This window comes from Peromyscus maniculatus, chromosome 1 (genome assembly GCF_049852395.1).
Source record: "Peromyscus maniculatus bairdii isolate BWxNUB_F1_BW_parent chromosome 1, HU_Pman_BW_mat_3.1, whole genome shotgun sequence".
Lineage (NCBI taxonomy): Eukaryota > Metazoa > Chordata > Mammalia > Rodentia > Cricetidae > Peromyscus > Peromyscus maniculatus.
In genome coordinates, this window is record NC_134852.1 from 66,011,055 (window position 1) to 66,028,017 (window position 16,963).

The window sequence follows — 16,963 nt, forward strand, 5'->3', positions numbered from 1 at the left end:
GTGCCTGTTTAGGACAGAAGAGAGCATCAGTTCCCCTGGAGTTACAGATCGTTGTGAGCTTCCATGGAGGAGCCAAGAACTAAACCTGGGTCCTCTGCAAAAGCTCGCTCTTAACCATTGAGCTCAAGCCCTGAGGGTTTTACAACTGTTATATCTACTTTATTAATTGTTCCTTTTACTAATATGTAAATGGCCTTTGTTATCTCTTCTGGCTAATTTTGCTTTGAAGTCTACATTAATAGAATAACTGTCCCAGCTTGTTTTAGGTTTACATTTGAAGGATTGTTTTCCATCTTTTGACTCTGTTTGTGTCTTTACCAGTGAGGTGTGCTTCTTAAGACCAAAGCTGGTCTGATGTATCTTTCTTAATCCATTTAACCAGTGTATGTTTTTTAATTGGTAAGTTGAAACCATCTACATTTAAGATATTTGAAAGATGTTTCCTAGTCGCTATGATTTTGTTGGCTGGTTTTCCTGTTGGTTGGATTACTGTTTGTTATTTTCTTTCCTGTATGTGTTAGAGGTTTGCACTTTACTGTGTTAGATGTGACAGATTAGTTTCTAGCTCCAGGTCTGTTTAACTTAAGAAATGTGTTCTTGGGCTGGAGAGATGGCTCAGCCATTAAAGGCTAGGCTTACTACCAAAAATATAAGAAATGTGTTCTTTCCTGCGCTTCTGTGATTGAGATCGTCTCTTTCTACCCTCTGTGTATAGTATTCCTTTCAGTGTCTTCTGCAGTGCTGGCTTGGTAACAGATCGCATTATAAGATGATTGTCTTTATTTCTCAGTTTTAAAAGACAGCTTTGCTGGACATAGCCATCTTAGGTGGCAGTTATTTTCAGGGCTTGGAATATATCATATCATTTCATGCTTTTCTTACTTTACAGTTGCTGATGAAAAATTCTGATGGGTTTACCTGTGTGAGTTGGCTATTTTATAGCCTTTATTATTGTTTCTTGATTTTTGTAATACATCAAGAAAGTTTCTTCTCTAGTCATGTGTTTGTAGTGTTCTAAATGCCTCTTATGTTTAAATGTCTGTTTCTTTTGATTTGGTAAAAATCCCATCTATTATTTAATTGAATAGATTCTCTATGCCTTTAGTGCTTTTCTCAGTGTTCTGTCTGCTGCATTCTTAGTTGTGGTCTTTTTAGTCACATTTCAGATTCTTAGATGTTGTGGTCGTGTTTATTACGCTTTCTTTCTTTCTATGTTAACGTTTGAATAGTTTTGTTAACCTTGTGTTCATCCCTGTATTCTTTCTGCTTGATTATCTGTTGCTGAAGCTGACCTGAGGGGTTTTTGTTTGTTTGTTTTTATAATAATTCATTGAGTTTTTAGTTTCCAACATTCCTGTTTTCTTCCCAAAATCTGTTTCCTTGAAGAATTTTCCTTCCTTGTTACTACTGACATTTTCACTACATCACAGGTTTTCTCAGCTATTTTCATTACATTTTCCTCTATGTTGTCTTTTCACAACCTAGATTAAATTAATCATCATTGTCTTTTTTTCTTGTAACTTATATTTGTTAATATTCTGATCTGCCCCCTTGAAATCCCACCCCTTGGTGTCACCCTGCATCCTGACATAAAAGCCTCTTTTTAAGGAAGAACTCTGCCCCTTCCTCTCTCTCTCTCTCTCCCATCTTTTCCTCCACAAAGAAAAGGGCACCCCTTGGCCCCCATCCCCCTCTCTCTCTCTGCCTCTCTTTCTCTCTCCTCTCTTTCTCCCCCTTTCCTATCTTTCCCTTCATCTCTCTATTATAATAAACTCTCCATGTGGATGCAGCATATGAGTTGTGAATTACTGGCCGCTATCACCATGCCTGCATGCTATGTATCTGCCCAGCATGCCAGCAAGTTTTCCTTCACTCATGGGATATCCCAGCCTGGCCAGCTGGGGGTTCCCCAGGTATGCATAATTCATAACTATTTGTATTTAAGATTGTTTTTTTTACATGTATAACTGTTTTGCCTGAATGCATTCAAATGTACTACATGCAAGCCTGCTGCCTCTGGAGATCAGAAGGTGTCAGATCTCCTAGAACTGGAGTTATAGGCAGTGTTTACCCCTTTCATTTCAAACATCTTTTTACAGTAACCTTTTGGAATCTTTATCTGGAATCTTACCTATTTCTGTATCTTTGAATTCAGTAGTTGGTGAACTATGATCTTTTGAGTCATATTGTCTTGATCTTTCACGTTTCTTATGTTTATGTGTTGTGATTTGTATATCTCTTGGTTTGGGTATATCTTCTGGTTGTATCTGAGGATCTTTCAGTTTAGCAGCCTGCTCTTGAAGGTTCAACACCACATATTGCCAAGCAGGAAGAAAACACCAACATCAACAAACCATAAAGGACAGAAATTCACTTAAAGTCCCTTACAGCCCATTAATGCCAATGCCTGTAAAACAGAACGGGTAAAAGTGCAGCGTGTACTGTGAAGGTTAGTGAGATAGAGGAGGCAGGAAAGGAGAATACATAGAGGGGAAGCAGGTGAAATAAAAGGAAAATGAAGAGGAACAGAAAACAGTGTCATAGATGAGAATGGAAAAGAGTAGTGGATTTTTAAAAGAAGGAAAAAAGAACAAAAAAAGGGTTTCCCAATAATGAAAAATTTAAAAGATAAAATTAGTTGTATATAAGAGGAGGAATAAAAATATGAAACCATAAGAATATTTCTTTAAAACTAGTAATGTAAAATCAAAATGTTATTAATGTAGAGGGAGGTTTTAAAAAAAAGGAAACTTTTGACTAAAGAGAAACCAAAGGGGGAAAATATTGTCTAGCTATATATGCCTACATATATATGTATATATTTATATAAACAAAATTCACTGATAATATGAATAATAATAAATAATAAAAACGCATCAACATTAAAAATATTACAAAGTAAAAATATTAAAGGGTAATGTTATAGTCACTGTTGCTGTGAAGAGACACCGTGACCAAGGCAACACTTTCAAAAAGCATTTAATTTGAGACTTGCTTACAGTTTCAGAGGCTCAGTTCATTATCGTGATGCAAGGAGCATGGCAGCAGACAGGCATGGTTTTGGAGCAGTAGCTGAGAGCTACACCCTGCTCCATAGGCCCAGAGAGGCACTAACTAGGCCTGGCATGGGCTTTAGAAACCTCAAAGGCCACCCCCATTGACACATTTCCTCCAAGGAGACCACATCTGCTCCAGCAAGGACACAGCTCCTAATCCTTCTCAAATAGTGCCACTCCCTCACGACTAAGATATATGAGCCTTCCGGGCAGTGGTAGCGCACACCTTTAATCCCAGCCCCCAAGAGACAGAGGCAAGCGGATCTCTGTGAGTTCGAGGACAGCCTGGTCTACAAAGCGAGTTCCAGGACAGACTCCAAAGGTACACGGAGAAACCCTGTCTCAAAAAACAACAACAACATAGAAGGCTTTGTCGGGTTGCCATCTGTTGTCTTCTGATTGTCTGACTTGGGCAACCGAATCTTGAGTGGATCTATGAGTTTGGACACCCTCAGAATCTAAATATTTTTAAGTACAGTGTTTACAAACTTGCCTGCTCAAAAACAGAGCAGCCTTCCCATTCCTCTTTGGGATTAACCTAATCCACAGAGTAACTAGACACTCACTTGGGTGGAGAAGCCGGGGGCCAAGTATTCGCTGAGCACTGCCATAGGCCCCAGCCAGGGCTTCTCTGGGAGTGCACATTATCAACTGTAACATGAAGTCACTATGTTTCACTAGTAGTTTTCATTTTGTTGTTTGTCAAGTAGTGAATCTCTTATTAATAAGCAAAACTCTTACCCAGAATCCCAGCCTTTGGAGCACACCGGTGGTCGGAAGACTCGGAGGGAGGGTTAATCTGGCCTGATCTGGTTATGCTTCCATCACGTGTGATGTGATGTGATGTGATGTGATGTGATGTGATGTGATGTGATGTGATGTGATGTGATGTGATGTGATGTGATGTGATGTGATGAGGTTGTAGGGGTTGGCACTGCACGGGCAGGGTCTTTACTGTAGGAGTGGTCCAAATAACCAGTCTTTTATGAGCACCATAGGCTCCAACTCTTGTGTTAGGGGTCCATGACAAACCCCACCTCTATGATTAACCAGAGCTCCTCCTAGGGCTGCAGTATAATACAGTGAGGGCAAAGCAGGGACCACACAGACAAAAGATGTATCAATGGAGGTGAGTCTTCCTTCTGTGGCTCAGCAGATGTATCAAGTGTTGTGCCCAGGGAGAAGAAGCCATCCAGATCCTCAGGTCTCAGCTTCTCTGGGGCTGGGAGGCAGGCACATACTAGCTGTGTGACCGGCTCTAACTGTTGAAACCTGCCAAAGAAAAGCAGTTACTATAATAAATAAGTTTATATAAGTGACCTAAACAAGCTTACACACTATGCTGGTCATGGGTTCCAGATGTAGAAAACCTTATCATCCAGGAACACAATGAATGTTTGAAGGAGTCAAGTCCTAGGAGATGTAAACAGGCCTTACTCAGATGTGCTGAGCTCTTTCTTGCACACTGAAATCCTTGTAGCCATGATGAGGTTCTCATTGTATGCTCAGGACATGCTTAACAGTAATAAAGGGAAGGAGGACAGAGGGACCAAAAGTTCCAATCAGCAAATGTTGGCAACAGTAGACTTAGCAAATTATCTAGAGCAGTGGTTCTCAACCTTCCTAATGCCGTGACCCTTTAAGACAGTTCCTCATGTTGGAGTGACCCTCCAACCATAAAGTTATTTTCATTGCTACTTCATAGCTGTAATTTTGTTACTGTTAGGAATCCTGATATAAAGATCTGTGTATTTTGATGGTCTTATGTGACCCCTGTGAAAGGGTCATTCAACATTCCCCCAAAGCTGTTGAGAACCACTGATCTATATGAAAACATACACTCAAAAAAACTACTGGTGAATCAAAATGGAGTTCTAAAAATCTTTAATTAGTAATGCAGGAAGAATGAAACAGAAGAATGGGAAACAAAGACCAAACAGAAAATAAAGAGAATAGGCTTATGCCCCATGAGACCAATGTGTAAATGTGATATTTGTAAGCAGCCTAAATTCTTTTTTTTTATATATAAATTTTATTTTATTTTACAATACCATTCAGTTCTACATATCAGCCACGGGTTCCCCTATTCTCCCCCCTCCCACACCCTCCCCTTACCTCCAGCTTACCCCCCATTCCCACCTCCTCCAGGGCAAATCCTCCCCCGAGGACTGCAATCAACCTGGTAGACTCAGTCCAGGCAGGTCCAGTCCCTTCCTCCCAGACTGAGCCAAGTGTCCCTGCATAAGCTCCAGGTTTCAAACAGCCAACTCGTGCAATGAGCACAGGACTTGGTCCCACTGCCTAGTTGCCTCCCAAACTGATCAAGCCAATCAACTGTCTCACCTATTCAGAGGGCCTGGTCCAGCTGGGGGCCCCTCAGCCTTTGGTTCATAGTTCATGTGTTTCCATTCATTTGGCTATTTTTTTTTTCAATAATTGAGTAGAACCGAAATTTATTATATGCCCCAGTCGTCCTAGGGACCTCCATACTATATATATAGCCTCTATGGTTCTATGGGCTGTGGTCTGATTGTTCTTTATTTTATATCTAGAATCCACTTATGAGTGAGTACATACCATGACTGTCTTTCTGGGTTTGGGTAATTCTTTTTAAAGATAGAGATTGGCAGATGGGTTAAAAGGTAATTGGACCAGTGTGTATGTGTATCTTGTAGTAGATGCTTGCTTAGTGTATATGAGGTCCTGGGTTTGAATCTCAGGATAGAAACAAACAAAAATCCTTAGCTCAGCCATATGCTCAACTTCGCTCGGTTTCTGTTAATGATATCAGAAGGTAAAGGTAAGAATATAAAAAGCTCTATGATACAAATATTAATCAGAACAAAGCAGGAGTGGCTATATTAATATAAGATAAGCTAGACTTCAGAGCAAAGTAGGGGAAAATATGTAAGATATACCAATCCTGCTATGTTTATATGCCAGTGTGAACTTCTGTACAGAAACAAAAACTGATTTTTAAAAGAAAGGATTCACTCCACAGGTTATACACTAGAACTTCAACTCTTCTCTCAGTATCTGGTAGATCTGTTGAAACAAAATCAGCAGCAATGAAGAGCTGGACCACAACACCACACAGCAGCAGGATTCGCTTTTCAAATGGTTATAGAAATTTACCAGGATAGACTGGTAAATTTATCGGGATATCCTGAGCCACAAAATCAAGTTTATATTTTGGGTTGTGAGCCTAGCCTTTAACGGCTGAGCCATCTCTCCAGCCCCACAAAATCAAGTTTAAATCTGGAATGGAAATTATACACACAGCAAATGCATACTATACGTTAATTTTAAAAAGTTAAGACAGGGCTGGAGAGATGGCTTAGTGGTTAAGAGCAGTAGCTGCTCTTCCAGAGGACCCAGGTTCAATTCCCAGCACCCACATGGCAGCTCACAACTGTCTGTAATCCAGCTGAAAGTGATTTGACACCCTTATCCAGACATAAATGCAGGCAAAACACCAATGCACAAAATTAAAAAAAAAAAGTTAAGATAGACTGGGAAGTGGCTTAGGTAAGAGTGGTTCCTGTGCATACATGAGGATCCGAGTTCAAATCCCCAGCACCCATATCATAATGCAGGGATAGAGGGGCTGTTACCCCAATGTTGTGTGAAGAAAGAGACCAACAGATCAAAGAAGGGAAGTTTAAGAGATACATGGAAGGAAATGAAATCTTTTCATTTGGGATCTCCCTACTCTTCATACCTGGTCCTTCTACAAGTTTAGAGGCCCTTCCTGCATGAAAACCTTTCATCGCCTATCCCAGGGGACTGCTCCTATCAGCTCTGGAATCCCTTCTGCCTCCCTAAGAGGCTAGCCTCCATTGTCCATTAGGTTCTCTGCTTACAGTTTGCTTCCAAAAAGGGTGAAAACCTCTGCACAAAGTCGCTGGTTCCCTTCATTTAAGATGGGATGTGTAGTTAACACATCTCCAAATGCCATCTGCATGAATACATGAGAACTGTATCGAAAACTCTGTCCTCTTTTTACCAGGCTTTGAACCTAGCCTACTCCAGCATTTATGGCAGCTACCGGAACTTTGTGGGGCCTCCTCACTTCCAAGTCATCTGCCGGCTGCTTGGCTACCAGGGCATTGCAGTGGTCATGGAAGAGCTGCTGAAGGTTGTTAAGAGCCTGGTGAGTTTCTCTGGAAGGAGTTTTCCCTGCAGCATGGATTCTGTGGGGTAGACAAGGCCAGCCATGGGGCAGGGGTCTTTCTGTCTGGGCTGAGTCTCTAACAAACATGTAAGATACACCAACCCTGCTGTGTTTATATGCCAGTGTGAACTTCTATACAGAAACAAAAACTGATTTTTGCTTCCAGTGTAGTTTCAGACACTTCTAGAAAATGCCCTATAGACTTGCCTGCAGGCCAGTCTTAATGGAAACATTGTCTTGGTTGAGTTCGTCTTTCTAAATGACTCTAGCTCTTTTTAAGTTGACATCAAACTATCCTGTACAGCCTATAAAAGAAAGTGTTTGAATTTGTGGCCACCTGAGTATAGCCTGAAAGACATGGACAAAGTATGTCCATCAAAGACAGGACATTGTCTTGAACTTAACACGTAGCCAAGGTTAACAGAACTGTGAGAAGTTGTAGACCTATAGCGCATAGGTTGTATTAAAGATGCATGTCTTAATTACTGTTCTGTTGCTGTGAAGAGACACCATGACCAAGGCAACTCTTATAAAAGAAAGCAGTTAATTGGCAGCTTGCTTACTTACAGTTTTAGAGGGTCAGTCCATTGTCATCATGGCGGGATATGAAACAGCACATGGGCAGGCGTGGTGCTGGAGAACAAGCTGAGAGTTGACATCCTGATCCGCAGGCAGCAGGCAGAGGGAGCAACATTGGGCTTGGCGAGGGCTTTTGAAACTCAAAGCCCACCAAGCAACACATTTCCTCCAACAAGGCTGCCCCTGCCCCAACAAGGCCCAACCTCCTAATCCTTCCAGTCTTTTTCCACATAATCCAACTCCTCGGTGATTAAACATTCAAATAGATGAGCCTCTAGGGGCCATTCTCATCCAAACTACCACACTTAACTACAATGTAGGACAGTGGGCATTTGCACAGCTATGACCCTAGGAACCACTCATACTTTATGGACTGATCTGCTCCAACATACTTGAAAGTTGGAAAACAAAAAACAAAACAAAACAAAACAAAGAAAATACATAGGAATACTGACTCCCTATGGCTGAAAACAAAGGTGTCGTGGTCTAGCCTAGAAACCATCCTAAGCCTGTCAGAGGACATAGAAACTGTCCTGTAAGGGCTATCACTTCTGGAGCTCCTGGCACTCTTGGTCCACAGGGAGCTACATGGGAATGTGAACTCTTCTGCTGTATTTCCTGGCCACTTGTGTCGTAGAAGGGAAGTTGTATTTATGAGTATGAATACAGTCATCTCTGTAGATATCTGGTGGAGGGTTCTATACTTCCACAGGTGGAATTTCAATCCTTAGCCAAACTGAGTCTACAGTCTTGGTCATAACTGTGTATTCGGCTAATGGACTAATTTTCAGGGCACACACTTGCCACAGCCTTCCATGAGAATGGATGCTGGTAGCTAACACAGCCTTTGTGTCTTGTAGCTGCAAGGCACAATCCTGCAGTATGTGAAAACTCTGATGGAAGTGATGCCCAAGATCTGCCGCCTTCCTCGACATGAATACGGCTCCCCTGGTGAGCAAGGGTGTTTGGAGTACCCCCCATGAGTACATCCCTGAAGAGGAGGGAATCGAGTTGGAAGCTATTGAGAAGAATCAGATTTGTCTTTCCCAGCAGATAGGGGGAGATCAAGAAGCCCAAACCATAATTTGCCTGTTTGTTGAAGAAACAAATACACTTTACCAGTAGGCAGCAGGCAAGTGTGCAGGATGTTACTTTGAGATTCCTGTTTACAGTTAAGGAAGCTGAGGGATCCAGCTTGTTAGCCAGTAAGGATTTTGATATTATGCTATTGAACTGTTATCCCAGATCCTGAAAATAATTGCCTACCAAGAAAGGCAGAGGGCGCTTAACTACCAGGTCCTATTGTCCTTTTGGCCTTAATGGGGAAAAGCATTCAGAGCAGCCACAGCGCCCTGCTCCTTATTCCCTCCCCTGGCCTCATTTCATAGTCTAGTTGGTCTGGAAAACATTCTGCTCTGTCTGGCTCACAGGCTGCAAGAACTTCACCAAAAGTCCTTAGATGTGTACTTCTGGGTCAACCTACATGCCTCGCTGCAGGCTGGTATGAGGCCATCCAAATAAATATCCATAATGATGTCAGTGTTGCTTTAGGATTAAGCTGGACCTCGGAAACTCTGTCACTCAAGAGTGCCTTTTATAAACACTTACCTGATAGCATTTTCTCCAAAGGTGGCATCAGTTACTTTGGTATCGCTGTGATCAAATACCTCTGAAAAGTAACTCAGGGGAAGAGAGATTTATTTTCACTCGGGTTTAGAAGGTTCTGTTCATGAACACTTGGCTCCATGTTTTGAGGCAGAACATCACAGTGGCAGGATCATATTGAAGAAGAGGCTCTTTGCCTTTTGGCAAACAAAGCAGACAAAGGGAATATGGAAGAGTCCAAAGCAAAATATAGCCCCAAAGACATGCTCCCAGTGACCCCTTCTTCCAACCAGGCCCCATCTTACCTCACCTCGTAGTAATGCCGTGATCAAGAGATGAATCTATTCATTAGGTCACGACAATCTAGTCGTCTGAAAACACCAATGCCAGTAGAGGTATGCTTCACTACTGTCCCCTGTGTGCTTCTAATCTAGTCTTGTTAATGGACTTGAGCCTACACATGATGCCATCCTGATGAGCAGCCAGCTGATGTGGCTGTGCTCCCAGATACAGTTGGCATTTGAGGGAACTACTCTGCCATCATAAAAGAAAATAACCACCAGAGTGGTCCTGGCTTAGAAGAGTTCTATTTCACCAGTTCATTGATAGAGAGCAGATAAATAATGTTAAGGCAATAAAACTACAGATGGAAATTTAAATGCTGAAGAGAAAGCCATTAGATCAGATGAGTCTTGGTAGAACACAGATCAGTAGTTGACATCATTAAATTTTGCTCATGCTTGTTGAGGGATGAACCAGGTGGAAGGGTGTCCACTACACTGGATAGCTAGATAGTATCACTGCCATGTGGGAGATGGCAGGGACAAGACTCTGAGGTGAGCAGGAGGGTAGATTCTTGAGGAGACATTGAGGGCTGACCTGTGGCTTAAGTGGTTTGAAGTATGTTAAACCCAACTTTGTTCTCAGGGTAGTTTGGGCTCTTACTAGGATGTCGTAGTAGCCTGCCTATCCATTTTTGACCAGGTTGGCATTGGCTGTATGGTTCAAGTTAGCCATATTGGCTTGTGTATTCTTGTGCCGTGTTACATTGTCCAGGCATTGGCAAAGATGACTAAAATGCTGTGGGAATTCAGAGAAAACGTATGCCACGTTTTCCCACCAATAGGAAATTAGCTGCAGGGTTTTCAGATATTCTTTCTCAAATTAGACACACTACTTTCTGTGCCTGTAGAGATACAGAGCTCGTCAAACGCCTTATCTGAATCCTCTAGAGATGATGCTCTGGACTCTCCTTTATTATTCTGGTATGGTGGCAGCCTCTGTCATCATAGCCTTCTCTGAACATACTGAGTTGACTGAGAAGGGTGTCAGAGACTAGCCCCTGTGGTCTCAAGGATGTGCCAAGTGATATAAATCATTGTTGCCAGAAGGATGTGGCAATCTCCACAACCAGGCAGTGTCAGAATGGCAGGTGCTGGTGCTATCCCTGAAACCTCCCCCACCATTCGCTTCTCTACCACAGGCATCCTAGAGTTCTTCCACCACCAGCTGAAGGACATTGTGGAGTATGCAGAGTTGAAAACTGTATGCTTCCAGAACCTGCGGGAGGTGGGCAATGCTGTCCTCTTCTGCCTGCTCATCGAGCAAAGTCTGGTGAGTTCTCAGTTCAGCCCACCCCAGGTGGTCAAGGTTCTTCACTGCTGGTGACAAAGGATTTTTTCCCCCCCTTTGGGAGTTCTTTAGTAGGATATGGGACAGGCAGTGTTGCAAAATATCATTTTTTTCTCTTTCCAGTTTTTCAAGACAGGGTTTCTCTGTGTAGCCTTGACTATCCTGGAACTCACTCTATAGACCAGGCTGGCCTCGAACTCACACAGATCCACCTGCCTCTGCTTTCCAAGTTCTGGGATTAAAGGTGCACCACCACCACCCAGCCATATCACTTTTCATGGCTGCTTATTGATTCCTTACATTTGGGAAACAAGAATATAATGTGTTTGTTTCAAGCCCAGGCATGCCACGTTCCTTTAATCTCAGCACTCAGAGGCAGACGAATCTCTGAGTTTGAGGGCAGCCTAACTACGGAATGTGTTCCAGGACAGCTAAGGACTACACAGAAACCCTGTTTCCCACCCCCCAATAAAAAAGTGTTTTTCCTGTGTGCCAGAGAAGTAGCTCAATGGGACATTACCACTATTCCAGGGAATTCTGTGGACAGACTACGTAATGTTTATTTTATACTAATGAGAAAAGTATAACTTTTCTGCACCAGACCTTTGTAATCTTTTTCACTGAGATACCCTTCCTGGGATAACTTTCTCTACTCCGCTTTAGTCTTTAGAAGAAGTCTGTGACCTGTTGCATGCAGCTCCTTTCCAGAATATCTTGCCTCGAGTCCATGTGAAAGGTGAGTGTGCATCATGAACCAGAGTTCACATTACACTGTGCAGCCGAAGCAAAAGGCCAGTCAGTGTTCACAATTATGCTGGTACCTGTTCAGTCATAGCTAGGGAGGCCCTGTGGGGAGTGTCTAACATGGTTAGTGTTCATTAACTGAAGTATTTATGACCATAATGACGTCTATGATTTGTTTCAAAATAGCACAGAAACAGGGAAGTAGAGATAATAAAAAAAAAGAATGACCACTAAGTTAATAGTTGTCACAGGGAGTCATGAGTAAAGAGGATCATTGTACTGTTTTGCTTTAGATCACATTTAGAATTTTCAATGAGTTTTGAAAACTGCACGTTAAATATTTCTTTCATGCTTCCCCATTCTGTTGGCTGATAATTGCATGAAAAAATTACACTAGTCCAGCAGATTCCAAATGGACTAGTACATTCTACAAGTAAATAAATCTATCAACTTGAATTAAAGTTGTAAATGAGCTAGTTTAATATACTGTATATTTTAATACAATATACTCTGTCCAAAAAGAAATCTGCATCCATGAAGTTACCTTTTAAAAAATTAAAACTTTTGCAATTGCTTAATCTTGTATAAGGACAAAGCATCATAGATTGTTTTCCCACACAGAGGGGGAGAGAGTTGATGCCAAGATGAAAAGACTGGAATCCAAGTATGCCCCACTGCATCTTGTCCCACTGATTGAAAGGCTGGGAACCCCACAGGTAAGAGGAGCTGCCGTTGCTAGGGATTGCACACCGGGTGGAAATCCACATCAGACCGATGGAGGAGTTGGAAGCAGTGAGAATTTATTGGGAGGTCAAAAAGACTGCTCAGATCTCCATCTCCAGGGGTATCCATCCAGAAGGTTGGGAGGATTAGAGATGGTTATGTAGAAAGAGTTTAAACATCTATCTCAGGAGCAAAGATAGATGTACTCCAAAGATGTTACCTGTTGTCATAGGTCACCCTTTCATGAACAAAGCTTTTTTTCCTTTTTTTCAAGACAGGGTTTCTGTATAGCTCTGGCTGTCCTGAACTTGCTCTGTAGACCAGGTTAGCCTTAAATTCAGAGATCTACCTGCCTCCTGAGTGCAGAGATTAATGGTGTGTACCACCACTGTCCTACTGTACAGAGCTTTTTAATTGGGGTTTCTTCTTAAAAGAGATTGCAACAAAAGGCAAGGTATCACAATAAAGTTTACCCTAGAGCTGGCATACTTAATTGTTGGTACCACTGCCATTTTGAACCATGTTTGTTTTTTTGTGGACTCTATGTTTAGTGGCATTGCCGGCTTCTACCCAATAGAAGCCAGTATATTTTTTGTGATTACCAAAAATATCTTTGGAAATTGCCATATGACCTGGAGTCAGAGTTGCTTGCAGTTAAGGATAGCTTTACTTTATTCTTGACTTGACTAGACCATTTTAATCTTTAGGACATACTTAATTGCTGATTTAACTTATTGATATGGCATCCACAAACCTTCTTCTGCCAGCTTAGCATTTTCTATCTAGTATGTCATAAGCAGACCTGGGGGTAGTTTGTTTTTAGCCCTCCAATACTGTAGCATGACTTGTAATTATTCCATGTAATCTTTGCAGCAAATTGCAATCGCAAGAGAGGGGGACTTACTGACCAAGGAACGGCTTTGCTGTGGTCTATCCATGTTTGAAGTCATCCTGACACGGATCCGGACCTTTCTGGATGATCCCATCTGGCGTGGGCCTCTGCCCAGCAATGGGGTCATGCATGTGGATGAGTGTGTGGAGTTTCACAGACTATGGAGTGCCATGCAGTTTGTGTACTGCATTCCTGTAGGGACACACGAGTTTACAGTGGAGTAAGTGTGCGTTCTCTGACTCTCTGGAAGAGGATGACTCTCTGGAAGAGGACAGGTCCAGGGGAGGTGGGAGAAGAGAACTGGTGGTGGTGGTGGTTGATGAAAGAACAAATGTGAGGTCAGCACTGATGACAAAGCTTTTAGAAAGATGACACAGCTCTTTTAGGAAGTGTACAAACCCTGAACTGGTTAAATGCCAGTGAGGTGGGTTCCTTCCTTGATGCCAAAGAAAGGACTCAGGATAAGTATAGTGGAGTTAGTTACCTGAATCCAAAGCAGCTGAAGGCAAAATTTGAGCATTCCTGTTTCTGGGTAGCAGTTCCCTAAAGTCATTCTTCATAAGTCTGTAACCTACCAAACTGGCATTAATCAAAACTTGGGAAATTGCTTGTGCTCATCATTCTCCTGTCTGGGAGTCTGTGTAGACAAAGAAATGAATGTGGCCTGATCATTGTTCTCTCCCGCTTATTCATTCTGTTTGTTGCTTGGTGCTCTTAGGCAGTGTTTTGGAGATGGGCTCCACTGGGCTGGCTGCATGATCATTGTACTTCTTGGACAGCAGCGGCGCTTTGCTGTGTTGGATTTCTGCTACCATCTTCTCAAAGTTCAGAAACATGATGGCAAAGATGAGATTATCAAAAATGTGGTATGTAGACAAAATCTTTTATACATTTGTCTTGGGGAGGAATTTTTTTATCCTAACATAAATTTCAAGTTTAAACATAATGCAATCTAAACTAAAAGAAATCCAGAAATTTTTTTATTTTTAAATCAGTTCTATTTTTTTAAGGTAATTTCATCCTACCATAGAGACTATTTTTGCAGATTGTTGTCTTCCAAATCATAATGTGCTTCTGAAACTGCTTTTATTATCTTTTCATCATCTTATGAAGTTCCCCACAATTGAATTGTAGAAAATAGTCAGCCATTATGTTCTCAAATACTTTCTCTTTCATATCTCCTTTTAGAACATTGTTAGACTTTTTTCTGCTTTCCATGTGACCTACTTTGTTGTATTAGTTATTGGTTGCTCCCTGAACTAATCACAATAGGTTTAAGAACAGAAATACCACCATTGATTATCTCACTTGTAAATGTCTGCAGGGTTCAGCTGATTGCCCTGCTTAGCCTTACAAAACCAAAAGGAATGTTTTCCCAGGCAGCCCTGAAGGATGAATGTGCTTTCAGGTTCCTCAGGTCACTGGCCAAATTAAATTTCTTTTAACTGTAGGAATGAGGTCGGTTTCCTGCTGCCAGCTCATATCCTCACATGCTTTCCACATGGCACCTTCAAGCCACAAGGGATCACCCGCTTTTGCTACATCTTTCTTGTCTCCAACTTACACAACTTTTCTGCTCAGATAATTACATTGGGTCTGCCTGGACAAATCCAGGAGCTCTTTTGACGTCCCTAATGTCAGTCACACCTGAAAAGTGCTTTTTATAAAGAGAACAGCCACAGGTGGAAATGAACTCAGTGTGAGCATTTCTGAAGGGCTGTGCTAGCCCCCAAACCTCCATTTCCTTGGCTCTTTGGAATAAAGTCAGAGTATTTTCTTCCTCTGTGTCTTTGACTCAGGTTAAGTTGGCTGAGATTTTTACTTTCAAACATTCTCCTCCATTTTAATCTGGTTAAAATCTTGGCAGGAGCCCGGTGGTGGCGCACGCCTTTAATCCCAGCACTCAGGAGGCAGAGGCAGGCGGATCTGAGTTCAAGGTCAGCCTGGTCTACAGAGTGAGATCCAGGACAGGCTCCAAAGCTGCACAGAGAAACCGTCTCAAAACAAAAAAAATCTTGGCAGGAATATTTAAACTGGAATGTCCCCTTGTTTTATATTCGAATTCTGGTATTTGAAGGCTTTGGAGTCTCTGAAGGTCATGTAAGATGTCATATGCTTGTATTACATGACTATTTGCAGGGTTCTGTTTCGTTTAACCTGATTGAAATGTCGTCTTCAAAGATTTGCTGTTGTTCATTGCCAGTTACCACCCTGTGTTATTAGAGCTTCTCGTGAAGTCTCCAGATGTAGACCAGGTGCTCTCTTCAACCCAGTCTACCCTTCTCATCTTTACCTCCTTGTGGGCAGAACCAGCAGTGCTTTCAAGTTCTGTGTCTGTGACCTTTACCCAAATTTAGAGATTTGGCCAAAGCACCTTCTCCATAGTACTGTTAAACTGGAAATACACAACTTACATTTTATTATTTCACAGGTCTTTGCATACTAAACATACTGTGTTCATGTTAATTTTCTTTTTCTGGGTTTGCTTTTGGGCTTTGGAGAAAATGGGTCACCCAGCATGACCTAGAACTCACCATGTACCCCCAGGCTGGTCTTGAACTCACAGTAAACCTTCTTCATCCTAAATAGCAGTGCTGACATGAGCTACCACTCCTGGCCAATAGACAACTGATAACTGAATGAACATGCCTTTAAGTTTTACAGGTCTACACTTAATAGTATCAGAATTACAAAGAAGCAAATTTAAATTGGAAATGTATTCGTTAGTCCAATGGTGATATTTAAAAGGTGGTAGGGGACAATATAATTTTTTGTAGTAGAACCCTTGCATTTTAAAGCATAATAAATATAAGTCTGATCTAATTGTAGCCATTGAAGAAGATGGTGGAGAGGATTCGCAAGTTCCAGATTCTCAATGATGAGATCATCACTATCCTGGACAAGTACTTGAAATCTGGTGATGGGGAGAGCACACCTGTGGAACATGTACGCTGCTTCCAGCCACCCATCCACCAGTCCCTAGCCAGCAGCTGAGGGCTAAGTTCACAACATCCAGTTACTGATGATGGCACGTTTGTCTTTATGTATATTGAAATTTTTAGGGGCTATTTTGTCTGAACCTACTTAAGGGATGCTTTTTGATCTGAAAGCTTAACTTTATAAAACTTATTTTTCTAGACTAAAATTGTATATGCCTTTGGAATTGGAAGTATGAGAATACTGGTTGCCAGTTGTTGCCATTACTATGATCTTACCAGGTATTTTTTATGTTGAATGTTCTGGTAGCTAGCTATGAAATACTGAATTCATTTATTATACTGTAAGAAGCATAATACCAACTAATTGTATTTAAAAAATTCCCTACCAATTTTGGTTAAACTTAGTGATTAGCTTTGTTTATAGAGATTTTTCTGATGGTCTTTTAGGAAATCTTTTCTAAGTCATTGCTCCCTTTTATGCCAAAATAGTGAAACTGTTTCCTCTGCTTCCACTAAAATCAATAATTTGTGAGATATGACTTAAAAGATTAGAGAAATAAAAATTAATGCAATCTGTTTGTATTCATTCATTGGCATGTCAGGATAGTCCCTGTACATG

At 41.6% G+C, this 16,963-nt stretch overlaps 1 protein-coding gene across 1 annotated transcript in view; it reads left to right on the forward strand.

Moving 5' to 3' along the window:
- Cyfip1 (cytoplasmic FMR1 interacting protein 1) overlaps window positions 1-16,918 on the forward strand; it is a 92,851-nt gene extending 75,933 nt beyond the window's left edge. Inside the window, 8 exon segments of the mRNA XM_042277176.2 lie at window positions 7,066-7,209; window positions 8,670-8,760; window positions 10,898-11,028; window positions 11,710-11,782; window positions 12,412-12,506; window positions 13,387-13,625; window positions 14,124-14,271; window positions 16,235-16,918. Of these exon segments, the coding sequence (XP_042133110.1) occupies window positions 7,066-7,209; window positions 8,670-8,760; window positions 10,898-11,028; window positions 11,710-11,782; window positions 12,412-12,506; window positions 13,387-13,625; window positions 14,124-14,271; window positions 16,235-16,399 (1,086 nt within the window). The 3' untranslated portion in view covers window positions 16,400-16,918.
- The last annotated feature ends 45 nt before the right edge of the window (window positions 16,919-16,963 follow it).